Source organism: Pipistrellus hanaki (genome assembly GCF_964339955.1).
Source record: "Pipistrellus hanaki genome assembly, chromosome: 12".
NCBI lineage: Eukaryota > Metazoa > Chordata > Mammalia > Chiroptera > Vespertilionidae > Pipistrellus > Pipistrellus hanaki.
In genome coordinates, this window is record NC_140514.1 from 55,362,238 (window position 1) to 55,383,041 (window position 20,804).

General features: G+C 43.3%; 2 protein-coding genes across 4 annotated transcripts in view; both read left to right on the forward strand.

Moving 5' to 3' along the window:
- Positions 1–306: 306 nt before the first annotated feature.
- Positions 307–5,233, forward strand: LOC311631088 (mitoregulin-like; the record flags this gene model as incomplete). The annotated part of the gene is made up of 1 exon (XM_084900935.1): positions 307–5,233. The coding sequence occupies exon 1, from the start codon at positions 5,063–5,065 to the stop codon at positions 5,231–5,233; it is 171 nt and encodes a 56-aa protein (XP_084757061.1). The 5' UTR covers positions 307–5,062.
- Positions 5,234–11,676: 6,443 nt separating this feature from the next.
- NPHP1 (nephrocystin 1) overlaps positions 11,677–20,804 on the forward strand; it is a 70,448-nt gene continuing 61,320 nt past the window's right edge. For all 3 annotated transcript variants that reach the window (XM_084900901.1, XM_084900902.1, XM_084900903.1), the window contains exons 1-2: positions 11,677–11,796; positions 15,417–15,490. In XM_084900901.1, coding sequence (XP_084757027.1) covers positions 11,728–11,796; positions 15,417–15,490 — 143 coding nt within the window. In that variant the 5' untranslated portion in view covers positions 11,677–11,727. The remainder of the gene's footprint in view (positions 11,797–15,416; positions 15,491–20,804) is intronic.

Sequence of the window (20,804 nt, forward strand, 5' to 3'; positions counted from 1 at the left end):
CCGACCTGAGTACAGAGGTTTCCTGATGACAGCTGGAGCCAGGTTCAATGTGAGTATTCGGAGATGGGGTGAGGCAATTCCTGAGGAGGGGCTAGCAAGAGTGAGGTACAACTGGTGGCCAAGGCGTGGCAAGAGTAGAGGTTAGCAAGGTGTGGGCGCCTGTTGACGACACTAAGAGCAGTGGGGAGCCCTGGAAGGGTTGGTTCTGAGAAAAAAAAAAAGGACCAGGTTTTCCTTTTTTGTTAATCCTCACCCGAGAATATTTTTTTTCATTGATTTTTTAGAGACGGGAGGGAAGCAGAGAGAAAAAAAATATCAACGTGAGAGAGACACATTGATTGTGTCCAACTAGGGCTCAGGATCTAACCTGCAACCCACGTACATGTCCTTGACCAGAAATCAAACCTATGACTGATGCTCCAGCCACTGAACCACACTGGCCAGGTCAAGAAAGGATGAGATTTTTATTTTTAAATCAGGTTTTTCTTAGTGACTGGTGACAGTGTGAGGAGGGAGCCTTGCGTCAGTGAAGAGTCAGGGCCTGGGAAGGGAGGCATGGATGGGAATGGTGTGGAGTCCTGGAACCTGGCCAAAGGGGAGGAGGAGAGCAGTCAGAGTTGGCCCCAGTCTGTTGGCTCAGCAGGTGTTGGGAGTGGGGAACCAGGAGCCCCAGTCCCTGCCGACTTGTCACGAGCTGGAAACTGGAGGCAGTGCCGCAGGATGTGAAGGGCAGCAGGAACATGGAGCCCTGAGCCCAGCTGTGTCTCAGAGTGTAGCCATGGAGGAACTTTCAGAGGGACTTCTGCGCCATCTGGTTGAAGGGCTGCAGGGCTCTATGAGGAGGGGGCCCAGAGGGACAGGGCGCATGCAGCCCTTTCGGAAGCTCCCTGTCCTGGCTGCAGCGGGACCGCGGCCAGCCCTGTGAAGGAGCGCTTCTGAAGCTGGGGCACCCCGGCCAGTCCCTGCCCCCCTCGGTTTGACCTTACTCTTGGGGTTCTCACCTAGATTTCTAGGGCCACTGCTGTTGGAGAGTTTCCTTCTGGAATGACCTGGGTGGGGAGTGTCTTTGTTTTCACAAGGGGAGCATGTTCCATTTCTTTCTTTTCCCCCTTTCCTCCCCTGTGTTCAATAGGAGTGGCGAGGGAAATTTGCACTTGTGTGCACTCGCACTCACACCATTTCTGTCACCTGTCTTCCATGCTTTCTTTTGCAACGCTCACCTTTCAAAAGGAGGAAGCTATTAGCACACATACCTTGCCCTGTAGGGACTTCCAGTCTGGCTGTCAGGGGAGGAACCTGATGAGGCAAAAACTTGACACCTGGCACTTGATGCCCCTTGAGATGATGGTCTAGGGTGGCTTCGTGAAGGAGGGGAGATGGCATGCCGGCCTGGGAGAACGGGGAGCCTTTCACGAGAGAAGGATGTAATCAGTGTGTGGAGGCAGGCAGAGAGGGACAGGCGTGGGGACTGCTGAGCTGGTGTTTGAGCACTGGTGACATGGATGGGCCCAGCCTGTCAGGGCCTGGAACACCAAGGTTATTGTCAGAACGCGTGTAGTTGTAAGATACAGAACTCAGCACAGAAATACCTTAGTTAAGTGGGATTTATTGGTGCCCATAGCGGAAAAGGCTGGGTCCAGGCACTCAATGACCTGAAGACTTGATTTCTCTCTGCTCGGCTCGTGGGCTCAGGAGTCCCCCCAAGGTGAGAAGATGGTCACCAGCAGTCCCAGGCTCACGCGAAGCTCTTGCTTAAGGGCTGGATGAGTGTCTTTCTCCCAACTTAGGTCAGGCCCCTTTCCCTGGCCAGTGGCCAAGGACTTGGAGCTTCACCATGTGGCCTGGATGAGGATGTTACATTGCCGTATTGGATTCAGAGATGGTGCTGCTAATGGCAGTTAGTATGCCTGAGCCCACGGGTGAAGCTGCTCCTGTTAGAGATCCTGGCTGGCAGAGCCTGTCAAACTGGTGAGCCACCTCTAGTCTCGTCCTCCTTACTGTGATGATGGGGCTTGTGGGCACTGGCCAGCTCTGCTTTCTTGTAGAAGTTCTGTGTGTTCCATCTTTGACCAGGCTGGGCCTTGAAGTCAGGTTTTCCCACTGCCAGCAGGCAACCTGGGCCTTGATTACACCTGCCCTGGGCTCCAGGATTATACCTTTTCCTTCCTTTGCCCCTTTCTTCCTGCCCCATTCCAGTCAAAGAGAAAGGAGACTATTACTTATGACATAGCAATGAAGTATCACATTTTTGTGCCAGATCTCTGAGTCCTCCTTCCCACAGGGTGATGTGAAGATGGCCAGGTGACGTTTGCATGCACACCGAGTGGTATCACAGAAAAAGAACAGTGAGCTTAGAAAACACATGTCTTTTAAAAACATTTTTATTGATTTCAGAGAGAGAGAGAAATAGAAACATCAATGATGAGAGCAAATTATTGATTGACTGCCTCCTGCACACCTCCTATTGGAGACTGAGCCTGCAACCTGGGAATATGTCCTGACCTGGAATGGAACCGGTGACCTGGTTCATGGTTCAACACTCAACCACTGAGCCACTTTGGATGGGCAAAAAACCCACATCTTTTAATAATGGGCAGTAGAACATCTTCTCTTGGCTCACAAGGAGACCATCTCCATCTCCTAGGGCTGAAAGCAACCCTGCCCTCTGGTCCAGAGGCTGACCCGCTCTTCCAAAACTGTTCCCTACACACAAAGGAACAGGGGCACACAGTGCCCCGTGCAAGACAAGCAGGACCACGAGGGACCCCAGAGACCTGTCTCCCATCAAGGCAGCATGTAACTCACCTTTGGGAATCGGTTTTATGAATGAGCACTCTCTCCAATAGAGAGTTTCTTCTATACAAGTCAACTAAGGACGCCACCTGACTTCATAAAGGACATGGAGTGGTCATTCCTTGCTGTGGAACAATATCACCACAGCCTAGTGACACTGCGCATTCCTGAGTGACGGCTTCTGTGGTTGGGAGCAGGGCATGGTGTAAGTGGTCCCTCTGATTCGGGTCATGAGACCAGGGATTTGGCTGGGACTGTGGTCTCCCCTGAGTGTCTGGGAGCAAAGGAGATGCTTCCAGTCTCACCCCGGTTGTGGGCAGAATTTGGTTTCCTGCAGGTGTGGGGCTGAGGGGTGGGTTTCTTGTGGCTGTGGCTGCAGGAGTCCTTAGCTTTGAGCGGCCATAGGGAGCTTCAGGGGCAACCCCAGCCCAGCCACTTGCTGCTGCACAGCCCCCAGAACAGAGGGCCAGCAACTCCACAGAATGGGCCCTGCGGTCAATGTGTCGGTGCCACCACAGTGGACATGCGCTCTCCTGCTGTCTTCAGATGTGTTCCTGACAGGGGATGGGGAGTGGGGTGGGAGCTTGATGGGATCAAGATAAGGGACGTGTGTGCCAGGGTGTCCTACCAGGAGCCACCATTTGGGGTTGAGTGAGTGTGTGTGTGTGTGTGTGTGTGTGAGGAGAGTGTGGGCACGACTGTGGACTAAGAAACTTGAGAGAAGTGGCTGCTGAATTGCGCTTTGGATGATCTGTGATTGTGAGTCAGGATAGTTAGATGTTAGGAGAATTTTTTGACAAGTGGGAAAAGGGAAACTGAGACAGATGGATAGACAAATGGGGTCAATTTGAGCAATTTACAGCCTGCTAATAAATTGCAAAGTCTTATCTTCCCTAACCAAGGACACTTGAGAGCAAATGGTTTACAATTCTTCCTAAAGTAAATAGCTTAAATCACTCTGGTCAGGGAGATAACAGAGACCCAGTTAGTGTCATTAATACCAGCCAAACCCCAGCACAAATCAAGTCAGGGGGACAAATAAGAAAGAAACCCTAATTAGAACCAAGCAAATCCAAGATAGAGGTAAAATTCACCAGAAAATAACCCTGGTCCCTCTATGTGCTCAGTTTGACACATCAGCATATTAAAGAACACACCTGGAAAGCTGAGGAATATTTTGCTGAGGCCCTCCCCTAGGATTCCTGCCTTTAGAAAACAAATAAGGACCCTCAAAGCAAAGGACCCCGCTGTGCTCTCCCTGGACAACGCCCACACCCCTTCTTTTCTGGGGCATGTACTTTCGCTCTCTCTCCTAAACTCTGAAGGTCCCCACTAGACTTGCAACCAGGGGAGCAGTGGGTAACTACAGGGAACTGCCTCCAAGCCCCCCACACCCTTCTCTTACTTTTTAGTGAGTTAACAGCAGCCTCACCTTGGCTCACTTCCATCATTGTGACTTTTACTTCTCAGAGAGTCCTCGAAACCCAGTGAGGTTCACTTCTTTTTCTTTCTTTTATTTTTTAAAAAATATATATATTTTATTGAGTTTTTTTACACAGAGGAAGAGAGAGGGATAGAGAGTTAAAACCGATGAGAGAGACTCATCAATCAGCTGCCTCTTGCACCACCCCTACTGGGGATGTGTCCACAACCAAGGTACATGCCCTTGACTGGAATCGAACCCCGGGTCTTTCAGTCCGCAGGCTGACCCTCTATCCACTGAGCCAAACTGGTTTCCACGTGGCTCACTTCTTTACTATAAAATTCCTACAGGGCCAAAGCAGCACCTCCTCTGCTCTCCTGCTGCTTCTGTGCTAAACCCTCCCTTTATTTCACTGTCCCAGCTTTAATGAACGTTCTCTCAAAATCACCTGGACTCCTAAGATCTTTCCAGCATGAAGTCAAGAACCCACACCACACAGGCCATGGGGGGCGATGGCTCGGGCGGGCTTCTTGTGACAGCTGCAGGATGGAGGCTCTAGCTTTGGCTTGCTGCTGGCTGGAGCGGCCACCGTTCCTAGAGGCCACATCAGTGCTTTGCTGTTTGAGCTTCTCCAACATGCTTGCTTAGTTCATCCAGCCCATAGGGGAGTCGCAGTCTGGTAAGGAGGTTTATGACATCCCAGCAAGTCAGATCCGGCCCTGCTCCCGGTGCAGGCGCTGCAGGGCCGCCACCGCGCAGCAGGCGGCGCTGGGCTCGCCTCCGCCGTCCAGAACGCTCGCCGGTGCCGCGTCCCCGCTGTAGGCCCTCTTGTGCTCAGTGGCCGCGATGGCGGACGTGTCCGAGAGGACGCTGCGGCTGTCCGTGCTGTTGGCCTTCGCCTCCGGGGTGCTCGTGGGGTGGCAGGCGAACCGGCTGCGGAGGCGCTACCTGGACTGGAGGAAGCGGAGGCTGCAGGACCAGCTGGCGGCGGCGCAGAAGAGACTGGACCTGGCCTGAGCGCGCCCGCCTCGCCCTGCCCACGCCGGGGGTGAGGGTGGGGGAGGCCGCCTGAATCAGGTGCCCGCACACCCCACCCGCCACCGAGGCTCCTCGGCAGTGTCGGTGAGCAGTGCGGAGAGTGGCTCTAAGTCTAAGTGGAGATGGCAGCTCCCACAGACACCAATAAGAGGGGGAAGCTCTGTTTCCCCCAGTAAGTTACACTGTGTCCCAGTTCATTGCATGTGTTTACTGGGAATTCCTTACCAAGTGCAATGTAGCACCGTGGACCTTGCATTCGTGTTTTGTACTCTCCAGTCTGAGTCCCTGGCAGAATGGGAAGGGAGAGGGCCTGAAGTCAGGAGCCTTGCATCTAGTCCTGGCTTTTTCATCCAAGCTGTAACACTAGATGTTGTAGTTCATGGTTTAGCTCCACAATAGGGTAAGTTGAAGTTAATGATTATGTATTTCTCTCTCTCTCTCTTTCCCCCCCCCCTCTCTTTTCTGTTTCCATAGCTTGGTGAAGATGGATATAGAGCACTGAACAGAAATTAATCCTCCTTGCACTTACGCACCGATTTTATTTTTAAAATAAAATTTCAAACGTCTTTGAACTTTTTTATTAAAAGGAGAAGAAGTATCTTATTGGCCATGCAGTTCACTGCATCAAGAGACCTGGGTTTTCAAACTATGTTAGTGTCTTTGAGCGGCTATCTTGTTTCTTAAGGAATCTATGCTAGTTCCTTGGCACAACTGCAAAGCAGAATTGGCCTGGGCATTGTTGTGAGTCCTTTTGGTCAGTTGTTTACTAGACCTGATCGGGAAAGTAAGAGGCTGAATAAAAATAACTGAGATTAGCCAGCCAGTGTTGACCTATGAACCAGAGGTCATGATTTCTATTCAGGGCACATGCCTGGTTGTGGGCTTGATCCCCAGTGTGGGGTGTGCAGGAGGCAGTGGATCAATGATTCTCTCTCTTATCATGGATGTTTGTATCTCTCTCCCTCTCATTTTCTCTCTGAAATCAATAAAAATGTATTTAAAAAAAATAATTGAGGTTATTATTATTGCCCTTTAGGATCCTAAATTAATCCAAATAATATTAACTGAGTATCTACTACAGCAGTCGACACAAAAGACTAAAATCCCTATTCTCATGCAGTTTACATTCCAGTGGAGGGAGTTTGATAATAAAGATAAGTAAATTATAGTTCAGAAGGTGATCAGTGTTATGGGATGAAATAGAGCAGAATAGGGTAAGGAAGACCAAGAAAGCTGAAGTCAGGGGCAAGTGAGAGGGCATGTTACAAATTCTCTGATAAAGTATCTGATTTTCTAGAAGCTCAAAATACCTTCAAAAATAAATCTTTGGAGGAATAGGGCTACGATGTCTATCAAGTTGACACTCAAGAAGAGGATGAGGTCTATGTTTTACCTTATTTGGGAATGATCTTAATTAGCTTCTCTTAGCTTGACTCAAGCTCATTTCCATAAAGAGAAGATGGATCCTTTCTTTTTAAAAATTTTTAACATTATTATTGCTCTTAGAGAGGAAGGGAAAGGTAGAGAGAGATAGAAACATCAATGATGAGAGAGAATCATTGATTAGCTGCCTCCTGCACACCCCATACTGGGGGTTGAGTTGCAACCTGGGCATGAGCCCTGGCCAGAAACTGAACATGACCTCTTGGTTCATAGATCAGAGGGTGCTCAACCACTGAGCCATGATGGCCAGGCTGGTCTCATTTTCAACACTCACCAAGGGGTTTCGGTGGGCATGTTGACATGAAGATCCCTGAAGCTCAGGAGGGGTGTGGCACTATTGAAAACTTCTTTCTCACAACGAGGGATCCTTGGAAATCCCAGTGCAGTAGTTTATAGGTGACAAGCAGCTAAGAGATCCAAGACCTAAGGCTCTGTAATTACCGGTGGGTTTGTTGCCCAGAGACCTGCCTAATCCGTCTAAATGTCAACAAATAACTTCATATCATTGTGAGAAGTGAACTGAAAATGACTCAATAAATCACCAGCGACTCCCTGGAAACCAGACTCTCAGGAGCCTGAATACTGGAGGGAGTAAGGCAGAAGGGCCAGCTTGAAAGTACATGGTTCCCCCTGTGTCCTCTTCTGTGTGGACACACCCCGATGCAGCTGTTTGACCTCTGGCGGCTCCTGCAGCCAGTATCTTCAGTGCTCCTTGAAGAATTTACCTCAAGTATCTCCTTATTAGCAGGGACAACATTTTAGGTCTGAAAAACAATGAGACATCTGTGCGTCTAGGAGCATATGGAACATGCATGCGAAGGAGAAACCCTCTTGAATAGAGCTTAGTGATGAATCTCCTCTCCATCTAAAAATCAAGAGCGAAAGACCAAGATTGGTTATTGTGGGTTTGTAAGAGGTGCTTTTTAGAACACAGCCCTTGTTTGTTCCTATAAAGATTAATTGTTTTTGTCTTAGTAAATGTAATGACATTTCCATGTCAACAGGAAAATTCAGAAAGTTGTTTCCACAGAAAGCCTTCTCCTCATTTTACTGGGGTCATTATGCTTTACTGCCATCCTTGTGTTCATTCTGTGAATGCAGTATTCGAGGACTAACATGCTCATTCTTAGAGTTCCATTCTACTAGGGTTTTTTAGCTGGTGACTCGGGCTGTGAAAGAATTCACAACTAAATGAAGAGATAGATGCAGAGAGAAAGTTTATTTTTACTTTCCCTGAAGGGAAAAGGCCCGTGTATTCCTAATCAACACAAGGATGGTAATAAACAGCAGCTTGTTCTTTTTAAAAAATATATATATATTATTGATTTTTTTTACAGAGAGGAAGGGAGAGAGATAGAGAGCTAGAAACATCGATGAGAGAGAAACATCAACCAGCTGCCTCCTGCAACATCCCCCAATGGGGATGAGCCTGCAAATGATGTACATGCCCTTGACCAGAATCGAACCTGGGGCCTTTCAGTCTGCAGTCCGACACTCTATCAACTGAGCCAAATGGGTTTTGGTAGCAGCCTGCTCTTTTAAAGGGAAATGGCTGCAGATGTCCGAGGGAAGTGTCTCGGTATTTTTCCCAAGCCTGCACAACATGCTTCAAGTAAAAGTTATGAAGAGTTCAGAGAGGCTTGTATGAAGCGTGGTAAGGGAACTATCCTATTAACTAGAGACTTTCTGGTGCAAATTATCCCTGGGTTGTAAAAACAACAGGGAGAGGGGAATGCAAGAATGTAGCCTTGAAAGTAACTTATCTTGTCCTGTAGTTTGAACAGAGATCCTGTTTGAATCAGAGGAGCTAACAACGTTGAGGTTTAATTACCAGGTGCTTCTCATAAATTGTGGAAGGCTACAGCAAACAAAAGAAAGCCCCCCCCCCCTCCAGTCCTTACACATCTCATCTGGGTGGCAGTTTGTTGAAGTATCCTAGTCCCCATTACTCATTGGGGCTCCAGGAGTTGAGACTCTTCCAGACAAGATAGGTTTCTTAAGGCACACGGTGCTCCCAGACTGTTGATTTGTGCCTAGTTAAGTGTCTGGACTATGACAATGTTGCATGTGTGGGCCTGTTCATGTGGCGTGTTACTTGTGGACCTGATCATCCAATGGTGCTTCCTTTCCCATTACTATGTGTAGCCCCCTGATTCACCCACTCATCTCCCTCTCCTGCCTCACCTCAATGTTCTGTCATCCCTGTCCCTCTGGGGATGTGCTGCTCATCCCCCAAGTCCTATCTAGGCAGGTGCTTCTGTGGTTTTGGCCTCCCATGCCCCTCCTAGTCATTCCTTTGTTTCCTGCTTACTGCCTTTCTACACCGTGGCTGTGTGCCCAGCTCTGTGGTGGGCAATTCCCCTTGACATTGCCTCTGTGGCCATTTCTCTAGCCCTCTACCCTCTGCCCACTTAAAATGTTTCCCCCTAAAAACACGATCTCATGTGGAGATGTTACTTTTCCCATGTTAGCTGAAATTGGCACTAAGGAAGTTGGGAGGTGGTTATGATGCCAGTCATGTACCCTGGAAATGACATTGTTCACTCATCAAAATATACCTCCCTCTCCTGCCCCCAAACCCACCATTTTGGTGGTGGTGCCGTTCCAGGACTCACAGGAATAAATGCTTGTAACTCTGAATATGGCACAAAAATGTATAAAATCAAAGTCACCTGAGGTGAACAAGGGTAATAAACTGTTTTCATTCTTCTCATTGCTCATATGTATACACATATGTTGGGAGTTTATGTTTCCCAACATAGACTATATCCATGACTTTTCCATTTAAAATATGGAATTTTCTTTAAATCAGATATAGGATTTTTCCCTGAAAATTTTAAAAAATATTTTTATTTTTATTCATTTCAGAGAGGAAGGGAGAGGAAGGGATAGAAACATCAATGATGAATCATTGATCACCTGCCTCCTGCATGCCCCCTACTGGGGATCCAGCCCGTGCCTTTGACCGGAATTGAATCCAGGACCCTTCAGTCTGCAGGCCAACGTTTTATCCATTGAGCCAAACCATCTTGGGCACCTAATTTATTTATAGAAATATTTAAAATAAATAAGGATTTCATAAATGAGGGATTGACTTTAGTGCATTTTTCCCCTTTAACACCTACAAGATCACTTAGAAGTACTGACTTATCAATACAACTTTGAGAAAATAGGCCTGGGTCCCAGCATTATGCACCTATGTTCCCACTGTGTATGTAATTAGTTATAATAGTTATAAACTGGAAACTTTTCACATGTCTAGCAACAGCAGAAGGAATGAATTGAGTACATCACACACAAAATATTATATCAGGATGAACAAACTATAATAGCACACAGTCATATAAGTGTATCTCACAAACATGTTGAATAAAAGCCGGACAAAGCTGCCAGGACACACAGTTCAAAAAGGCAAAACTAGGGTAGTGTTTACTTTGACATGGAAGGAGTGGGGCTGGGAGGAAAAGACTACTAGGGTACTGGTACTGTTCTGTATCCTAATCTGGGTGATGTTATGGGGATGTTTCAGTGTGAAAATTCAGTGAGGTGGACACTTGTCACTTTTCTTTATTTTATACCTGAAGATAAACACCATACATAGATAGCATGGCAGTCGGACCTGTGGAATCAAATTGTGTGTGGTCCTGAAGAACGTTTATATTAATGTGATTCATCATTTGAAAAGTAAGCACATCATTTTTCTTATTCAATGTAGTGGAGTTTGGGAACCATTTATAGGATCCAGTCCCATTGGGGAAGTGTTATTACAATCTCAGAGTATAGATATAAAATGGAAACCGAACACAGGTTCAACTGCCTGCCTCAACAAAAGCCAAACTCCTGAGACAGGTATTTGTGAGAAGAAAAGTGGTTTATTCAAGTGTGGGTGACCTGAGAAGATGGTGGTCTCTGGTCCTGAAAACCATCTCCTAATCTTGGTGAAGCCAGCAATTCTTACAGGGTGGAAGGAAGGGAACGTGGACAGACAGAGAAACTGCAGATAGGCAGGCTGCCTTCTTGGTGGTCAGCATTCTGGAACTGGTCAGCATCAGCCAAATTCCTGTAGTTGGGTGAGTTGGCCATGGGACAGAAACAGTTGAGTCCTGCTGGGTACTCATAAAGAAAGTATTAGTATATAACTTTTTTATGAGTTTTATTGTTAGTATATTTAATTCTCGTTTTTATTTTATAGTCAGTTGGTATATTAAGTTTTCATATTTTTATTGTAGAAACCTATATTAGCTCAAGTTAGTGTTCTAGTTTTCCCTAAAGTTAATAATATAGTTTTATGTGGGTTAAAAATTTTTTTTCTATCACTTAATTCATATTAGTATTCTTTTTAACTGTATATTCTGACCAAGTTTAGTATTATTAGTCTTGTATAAGTTAAAGTACATTAAAAAATGAGGTATATGATCATGGGTACAAAATGGGGATGGTAATTATTTGCTTACAGGCTTGCTGTCCAACAGACAGAATCACCATACTCACAAAGCTGAAGCTATTATAGAATGAAACGAAACTTCAGCAATGCACCAGATAGCAAAGAACTAAAAACTGCCTTTTGAAAGGACAGTATGCAACAGAACTGTGTATCTGTATGCCATGAGGGCCGATGAGGAAAGCTGTCCTGGCAGGTTAAGATACTTCAATGGTATCTTAAGAAGTTAAAAATGGCTTAGCAAAACTGGCATCAGAAAACTAGGGGCGTAACTCCGAGGCCCGCAGTCACGTGGCAGCACTGCGGGCGTGGGCCAGGCAGGTCAGGATGCCGTGGGGAACCCCCGCACCCCAGCCTCCACCCGGCCTCAGGGTGCGCGGGGACTGAGGGCTCTGGCTGCGGGGCAGCTGCGGGGCAGCTGCGGGGGGATGCGGTGGCTGCCCATTGCCTTTGAGTGTTCGCCAGCCCCTGCAGCGAGCGGGCAGCGAGGTAGACGCGCGCGGATGGCGTCAGCTGGTGACGTCACCTACCGGCGCCGCTCAGGCGGTTTCCCTGGCGACCGGTGCGCGCCCGGCGCGGAGCTGCAGAGATGCTGCCGCGGCGGCCGCGAGACCCGCTGCAGTCCGTGCGGCGCCGGGGCCGCGAGCTGAAGCTGCAGGTACATGTGGCCCCCTCGACCTCCCACCCGACCCGGGGACCCAAATTCCCCAGTGTTGGCCTTTCACTGCGCGCCCTCACCCTAACAGTTCAGTCCCCGAACCTAACACCTCCTGCAACCCCCTCTCCTCCGATCTAACCTTTCAACAGGGACCATTGTCGACCAACCACACCTGTGCCCACACCGTTCTCCCCGCGGCAGCCGCCACTTTCTCTCCCTACACCCCTCTCCCCCCTTCTCCATGGAGGCCGCTATTGCTTTCCGGGAACTTAGGCGAAATAGGACTAGTCAGTGAGCAAAGACTTAAAGAAGAAATACAAGTAACTAGTAATATACTTGAGGAAAGTTAACTTCAAAGAAGTAGTTGCAAAGGAAAGATATCTCAGACACTTATTTATTTTTAAGTGTTTTTATTAATTTTAGACAGAAAGGGAAAGGGAGTAAGGGGGGAGAGAGAGAAGGAAAAAAGAAAGAAAAAAACATCATTGATTGGTTGTCTTCTGTATGCACCCTGAACGAGGATCACAACCTAAGCATGTGCCCTGACCAGGAATTGAACCTGCGACCTTTTGGTCCACAGGATGCTCAGATAACATAAACACTGGTCAGGGTTCTTGAACATTATTATTTTTTAAATATTTTTTAATTGATTTCAGAGAGGAATGGAGAAGGAGAGAGAAAGATAGAAACATCAATGATGAGGGTCATTGATCGGCTGCCTCATGCACTGGGGATCAAGCTGGTAATCCTGACCTGGAATTCAAGCATGACCTCCTGGTTCATTGCTCCATGCTCAGTCACTGAGCAACACCAGCAGGGCCTCTTGAATGTTAAAAATATATATTTTTTTATTGATTTCAGAGAGGAAGAGATAGAAACATCAATGATGAGAGAGAATCATTGATCAGCTGTCTCCTGCAGGCCCCCTACTGGGGATGGAACCCACAACCTGGGCAAGTGCCCTTGACAGGAATTCAACCTGGGACCCTTCAGGCCTCAGGCCAATGCTCTATCCACTGAGCCAAACTGAACACTTTTTAAATCACAATATTCAGTACTGGAGATGGTGTGATAAAACAGACACCTGCTTACACTGCTCCCTGGCATAGGGGGCAGCCTTTCTGGAGATAGTTTGACAAGATGTAGCAAATATTTATCTCCTGGGGTGGATGATTACATTTCCAGGAATTTACAACACATAAGAATAAAGAATTGGGACAGATATTAATGTATAAAAGTGTTCATCACAGTATTACTCATAGAGAAGACAGGCTACAACTTAAATGATCACTAGTGGGAAATTATATGTAACTTAGGATAGGCTATAATACTGTAGTTAAACTGTGAGAGATTTTAATGTATTGGTAAACTATTTGTGGTACAATGTCAGTTTACAAATATATGAATTTGAATATACAGTATTTTTTTAATATATAGGGTATCACAAAAATGTACATGCACACTTTGAATAATTATAAAGGCAAGGTTTATTAAAATATATTTTATTTTTAAAATGGAGCTATCAGCTGTTAAAGTGTGTATATACATTTTTTGGGATACCCTGTATATGCAGAAAAAAGAAAAATAATGCTAGGATGGTTATGTAGTATGCTGATTATTATGTTTCTCTCCATACATTTTGATATTTTTATTATTTTGAACATAGATTTATAGTACTTAAAAATAAAATGTGGATTATTTCTTTAAATTTCTATTTAACTTTGTTAATTTTACTTTTTATTTTTCATTTGATATATTGCCAAGTGTTATTTCCACTAAATAAAATTATTTTATTATCTATAACAGATAGGAGATTTACTGAATGTTCATGTTTTATCTGCTTTTGGACACTCATTTAAAAGTACCAAGGATTTGATGGATACATATTTCTTTAAAAAAAATGTTTTTTTTCATTTCAGAGAGGAAAGGAGAGGAAAAATAAGAGATAGAAACATCAATGATGAGAGAGTCATTGATAGGTTGCCTTCTGTATGCCCCCTACTGGGGCCCCAGCCCACAACCTGGGCATATGCCCTTGACCAGAATTGAACCCAGGACCCTTCAGTCCATAGGCCAACACTCTATCCACTGAGCCAAACCAGCTAAGGTGGATAACTATTTATTTAGTGATTCTATTGGAATTGTAGTGGTACAACAAACACAAAATACTCTTTGGTAGAAATAAAAACAAAATTTGATGAGGCATGCACTTAAGCTGAACTTTGTCTAGATATTTAATACTAGAGGCCCAGCGCAGGAAATTAGTGCATTGGTAGGGTCCCTAGTGGCTGCTGGCTGCCAGCCAGGGCAGCTCTACCCCTGGTCAAACTCCCGAATGACATCCCGATCGAGGGAACAATTTGCATACTACACTTTTATTATATAGGATGATTCTGTATCTAATTATAATTTATTGCGATATTGGGAAAATAACAAAAATCCTTATTAAAACAAAACAAACTATTAACAAGGATTGTCCAACCTGGAAAAGAATTAGCTCAGGAGCCTTCTATTTTTAAAATATATTTTATTGATTTTTTTTACAGAGAGGAAGGGAGAGAGATAGAGAGCTAGAAACATTGATGAGAGAGAAACATCTATCAGCTGCCTCCTGCACCCCCCCCCCCCCCCCACTGGGGATGTGCCCGCAACCAGAGTACGTGCCCTTGACCGGAATCAAACCCGGGACCCTTCAGTCCGCAGGCTGACGCTCTATCCACTGAGCCACACCAGTTTAGGCTCAGGAGCCTTTGATATCCTGAATGGGAAAGACTCTTGGATAGTGTGAACTCATTCTTCCCTGTCTGTAGAGGACACCTAAAGGAAAAAATGGAACAGATTTCCCACTTAGTGTCCAGGGGACAAGAGCCAAGCTCATTCATGCCTCAGACAAGATGCAAAATAGCGAGTAGAGAAGAAGCTAGTGAACTTCTCTCTTTCTTCACCCGCTTTGTCTTCGCATCATTTATAGAAAAGAATCCAACAGAAGTATGTGGCTCTTTTGTGGGTACTTCGGCAAAGTTACATGTGCTTAGAAAATACTAAGTCAAGGTGTAAGATATAAGAATGAGGATAAACAAACATGTGAAATATCCATATAGTGCGTACTACTCTGCCATAAGAGGAATAAACTAATGATATATACAACAAACAATATGGCAGTATCTCAAAAACATGCTGTGTAAAAGGATTACACAGAAGAGCACATACTTCTTGGGCATGTTCTGGGTAAAGGTGCTTTTCTATATGTTGATGGGGTTTGGGTTACACAGGTGTATACAAATGTATATTTAAGATTTGTGCATTTCATTGTATGTAAATTTTACACCAATTATTAAACTCTAGTTAGTGATACCATAGTGCATTATTTAAGGGGAAATGTATTGATGATTGCAGATTACTTTGAAATGCATAAATAAGACTGTGAGTAGATGGCTCAAATAAGGGTAAGTATAGTAAAACGTCAGCGGTGGGATCTACTGGTGGGAGTTTACGATGTAATGCTTTCCACTCGGTTGTATGTGTTCATCCTAAAATACTGGTGAAAAGATTAAAATTTTATTTCCTAAGGTTACATGGTATTTAAGAATGTGATATTTTAAAATTTCTGTTTATTATAGGTTGATAGTTTGCTTTCTGAGAGTCAATTGAAAGGAGCTCTAGAAACCAGTAAAAGGCGAGATATTTACCAAAGGTAAAGCATACTCAATTTTATAAGCTTTCCAAGAACTGTACTTGCATTGCAATGAGCTGTATTTACAGAATTGAGACTGTTTACGGCATTATTTCTTTCTGTTTTTTTTAAAAAATATATTTCATTGATTTTTCATAGAAAGGAAGGGAGAGAGAGAGAGAGAGAGAGAGAGAGAGTGTTAGAAACATTGATCAGCTGCTTCCTGCACATTCCCAATAGGTACATGGTACATGCCCTTGATCGGAATCGAACCAAGGTATATGCCCTTGATCGGAATCGAACCTGGGACCTTTCAGTCCACAGGCTGACGCTCTATCCACTGAGCCAAATGGGTTTTGGCTCTTTCTGTTTTTATTAGTACAATTAAAAAACTAATAATGAGAAATATTGAGGTAACAATGAATTTTTTCAAAATATTTAAAAAGATTTCTTACAATTATCTAGATCTATCAGGTCTAAATATTCAAATGATAAGATTAAATTGAGAGTTACAAATGTTAAAAAGAGGTAACAATTTATTTTGTACTCTGTATGTACCAAGCAGTGTGGTCCAAACTCTGAAAATGATTCCCGATTGATTTTCACGATACAGCAGGGGAAAATGCAGGTTCACAGTGGCCGTTAACTTCTCTAACATTACCCTGCTCTGAGACTTTAGAGTGAAGGGGCATTAGGAATACTTTACGTTTGCTGAGAAGCGCAGGGCTCAGGGAAGCAAGAGGAAGGACATTGTGACGTTGCCGTGGAGAAGCAGGCTTTGGTCCATTTGAATCCCGTGGAGGAATTACGTCACGGCCTCACTTGGACCGAGGAGAAACCGCCCTCACCTGAAGGTGGTGGACTTGCTGTTGTGACAGCAGCGATAGAAACTGTGAGTGAACGTGGCTGAGGCAGGATTGTGGGAGGTGCTTGGCCCTTGTAGGCCCAGGTCCTGTGACCTGGTCAGAACTCTCTAGTAACAGTTCCAACTTCCTTAAGGTGGGAGAAAGGTTCTCTTGGTGGATAAGTGTTCTTGTGACTTTTTTTTTTTAAAAATCCCTGGAAAAGTTTAAAATAAAATAGAGTTTAAAATTATATAGTCATAATGAACTAAATTGAATTAGATTATTAATACTTTTGTTTAGGACATCATTAAGATAATCTGTGTGTTGGGGTATTTAAAGAGTTTATAACATCCAGAAGAACATTAGAGATTCATTCTACTGGTTTAAATGATTCATTAGAATCATTTGAAAAACTTACTGAAGTCAGGCATTCAAAGTGCTTAAAAGCAAAATTAGGTTTATATGAATTTAAAAATGTGTAAGGGGATTTAATTAACTACATTATTAGTAGGATTGATTATTTAAGGAATTTAAGTCAAGTTGAGTTAAACAATAGTGAAAGAAAAAGTGAAGGTGATTGTACTTGCTTTACTAGGCTTAAAAATAAAATAAGATATATAGGCTGAATTTGAAGTGCCAGGAAAAACTAGGTTTTTAAATTTTATTTTAATTAACTAATTATTTTTAAACCCAAATAACCATAAAATAGTCTTCTCTGTAATAAAAAGACCTCCTCACAGCCATTTTAAAGAATCACATTGAGATTTGCATGTCTGAAAATGTATTTTAGCCTGTATGTTTGATTGATAATTGGCTGGAGGGAGATAAAGTAAAAATAATTTCTACTTAAACCTTTGAAGACATTGTCAGGTTTCTTCGTACCTAGTGATGCTAAGTTTGATGACCACTCCTTTCTTTCTTTTTTATTTCTTTATTGATTAAGGTATTACATATGTGTCCTTATCCCTTCTCTGTTATCTGTTTCCATTGATTAGGATTATATGCAGGCATACAAGTTCTTTGTTTGATCTCTCCCCCTACCCCCATTGTCCTCTACCTTCCCTGAGGTTTGACGTTCTGATTGATGTTTCTCTATCTCTAATTCTGTTTTTGTTCATCAATTTACGTTGTTCCTTATATTCCACAAATGAGTGAGATCATGTGATATTTATTTTTCTTTGCCTGGCTTATTTCACTTAGCATAATGCTCTCCATCTCCATCCATGTTGTTGCAAATGGTAAGAACTTCTTTTTTTACCACAGCATAGTATTCCATTGTGTAGATGTAAAACAGTTTTTTATTTTTATTTATTTATTTATTTATTTATTTATTTATTTATTTATAATATATATTTTATTGATTTTGTACGAGAGGAAGGGAGAGAGATAGAGAGTTAGAAACATCGATGAGCCGAAACCGGTTTAGCTCAGTGGATAGAGCGTTGGTCTGCGGACTGAAGGGTCCCAGGTTCGATTCCGGTCAAGGGCATGTACATTGGTTGCAGGCATATCCCCAGTAGGGGGTGTGCAGTAGGCAGCTGGTCGATGATTCTCTCTCATCGATGTGTCTAGCTCTCTATCCCTCTTCCTTCCTCTCTGTGAAAAATCAATAAAATATATTAAAAAAAAAAAAAAAAGAAACATCGATGAGAGAGAGTCATCAATCAGCTGCCTCTTGCACACCCCCTACTGGGGATATGCCCGCAACCAAGGTACATGCCCTTGACCGGAATCGAACCCGGGACCCTTCAGTCTATTGAGCCAAACCTGTCCCGGCTGTAAAACAGTTTTTTAATCTACTCATCTGCTGATGGGCACTTAGGCTGTTTCCAAATCTTAGCAATGGCGAATTGTGCTGCTATGAACATAGGGGTGCATATATCCTTTCTGATTGGTGTTTCTAGTTTCTTGGGATATATTCCTAGAAGTGGGATTAATGAGTCAAATGGGAGGTCCCAGTTTTAGTTTTTTGAGGAAACTCCATACTGTTCTCCACAGTGGCTGCACCAGTCTGCATTCCCACCAGCAGTGCACGAGAGTTCCTTTTTTTCTGCATCTTCACCAGCACTTGTCATTTGTTGATTTGTTGATAGCCATTCTCACGGGTGTGAGATGGTACTGCATTGTTGTTTTGATTTGCATCTCTCTGATGATTAGTGACTTTGAGCACGTTTTCATATCTCTCTTGGCCTTCCTTCTTTCATTTTTAGAAAAGTATCTAGTTAGGTCAGTTGCCCATTTTTTGATTAGGTTGTTTATTTTCTTTTTGTTGTAGAAGTTCCCTGTAAATGTTGGAGATTAAATCCTTATTGTTGATCTTATTGGCAAATATGTTCTCCCATGCAATGAGCTTTCTTGTTTTGTTGATGGTTTCCTTTGCTGTACAAAAGCTTTTTATTTTGATGTAGTCCCATTTGTTTATTTCTCTTTAATTTCCATTGCCCTATGAGCAGTATCAGTGAAGAAACTGCTTCAGCATATGTCTGAGATTTTGCTGCCTGTGGATGCCTCTAGTATTTTTATGGTTTCCTGTCGTATGTTTAAGTCTTTTATTCATTTTGAGTTTATTTTTGTGTATGGTGTAAGTTGGTGGTCTAGTTTCATTTTTTTGCATGTATCTGTCCAATTTTCCCAACATCATCTATTGAAGAGACTGTCTTGACTCCATTGTATGTTTATGCCTCCTTTGTCAAATATTAATTGAGCATAGTGATTTGGGTTGATTTCTGGGTTCTCTATTCTATTCCGTTGATCTATATGTCTGTTTTTGTGCCAATAACAGGCAGTTTTGAGAACAGTGGCTTGGTCATACAGCTTGATATCTGGTATTGAGATCCCAGCTACTTTGTTCTTCCTTTCAGGATTGGAAAATTCATTCTAGGTCTTTGAAATATGCCATTGGTATTTTAATGGGAAGTGCATTGAATTTATAGATTGCTTTGGGTAGTATGGACATTTTGATGATGTTGATTCTACCAATCCATGAACATGGTATTCTCTTCCATTTTTTTATATCTTCTTCTATCTCTCTTTTTTTTTTTAAAATTTATAATCTAACTCAAAGTATCTAGTTTCTTTCTTATTTATTTATTTATTTATTTATTTATTTAATTCTATCCCTTTTTTTCAGTGTCCTGTAGTTTTCCACGTATAGGTCTTTTACCTCCTTAGTTAAGCTTATTCCTAGGTATCTTAATATTTTTGGTGTGATAATGACTACTCCTTTCTAACTGACCTTTTGGCTTCTCTCTTCAGCTTGGGTGTTTTGATATTTTATCAAGATGTCTGTGGTTTTGCCAAAACCAGTTTGGCCCAGTGGATAGAACGTCAGCCTGTGGACTGAAAGGTCCCGGGTTTGATTCCGGTCAAGGGCATCTACTTTGGTTGTGGGCACATCCCCAGTAGAGGATGTGCAAGAGGCAGCTGATCGATGACTCTCTCTCATCGATGTTTCTAACTCTCTATTTCTCTCCCTTTCTCTGTGTAAAAAACCAATAACATATAAAAAAGACTTCCTTTAAAAAAAAAAAAAGTCTTTTTTTTTTTTATCTTGCTCAACACTCATTTTATCTTATTTTTTTAAAATCCTCACATGATAACCCATGGACACAGACAATAGGGTGGTGAAGGCCTGAGGTGGGGTGCAGGAGTGGGCTGGGAAAGGTAAGTGGGGGAGAGGAGGAAATATGTAATACTTTTAACAATAAAGATTTAAAAAAAAAAAAAAAAAAATAAAATCCTCACATGACAATATGTTTTTACAGAATTGATTTTAGAGAAAGAGAGAGAAACATTAATTGGTTGCCACCCAAACGCACCCTGATTAGGGACTGAACCCCCAACCTAGGTATGTGTCCTGACCAGGAATTGAACCGACAGCCTTTTGGTTCAACCTACTGAGCCACCTGGCCAGGGCGCAGTGCATCTTTTTAGTTGAAACTCATGTCATTCATGAGCTCCAGGGGATTTTCTCTTATTAAAAGGTAAGTTTTTTACTTTTGTGTGTCTTTTTCTTCCTGAAACAGCTTTGAGTCAGGGAGCCCCCTAGACTGTTTTCTTGGTCTCTATCTCCCCATTAATAGTTTTTGTTTCTGTGTCTTTTTGTTTTCACCTGGGAGATTCTCTTGATTTTTCTTTAATTTCCTATGGAATGTTTGATTTTAGCAGACACATTGGCAACTTATAAGTGTTTTTCTTACTCTTTTTTCATAACATTTGCTCCTGTTTTCAGATGATCTCATTACTTTCATGATTAAGAGATTTAAAAAAATTTTTCTTTTGTTCTCTATTGTCTTTATTTAATGTTGGTGAGTCTTAAATTTTATCTTCCATGTTGCTGGTTTTTTTTTTTATTGCATCTTGTGGTCCTTGGGTTATCCATTTTTATTTAAGAACTAGGGGCCTGATGCACGAAATTCGTGCAAAAGTAGGCTTTCTTTCCCCTGGCTGCCAGCACTGGCTTCCCTCAGGCACCGGGGACCTGGGCTTCC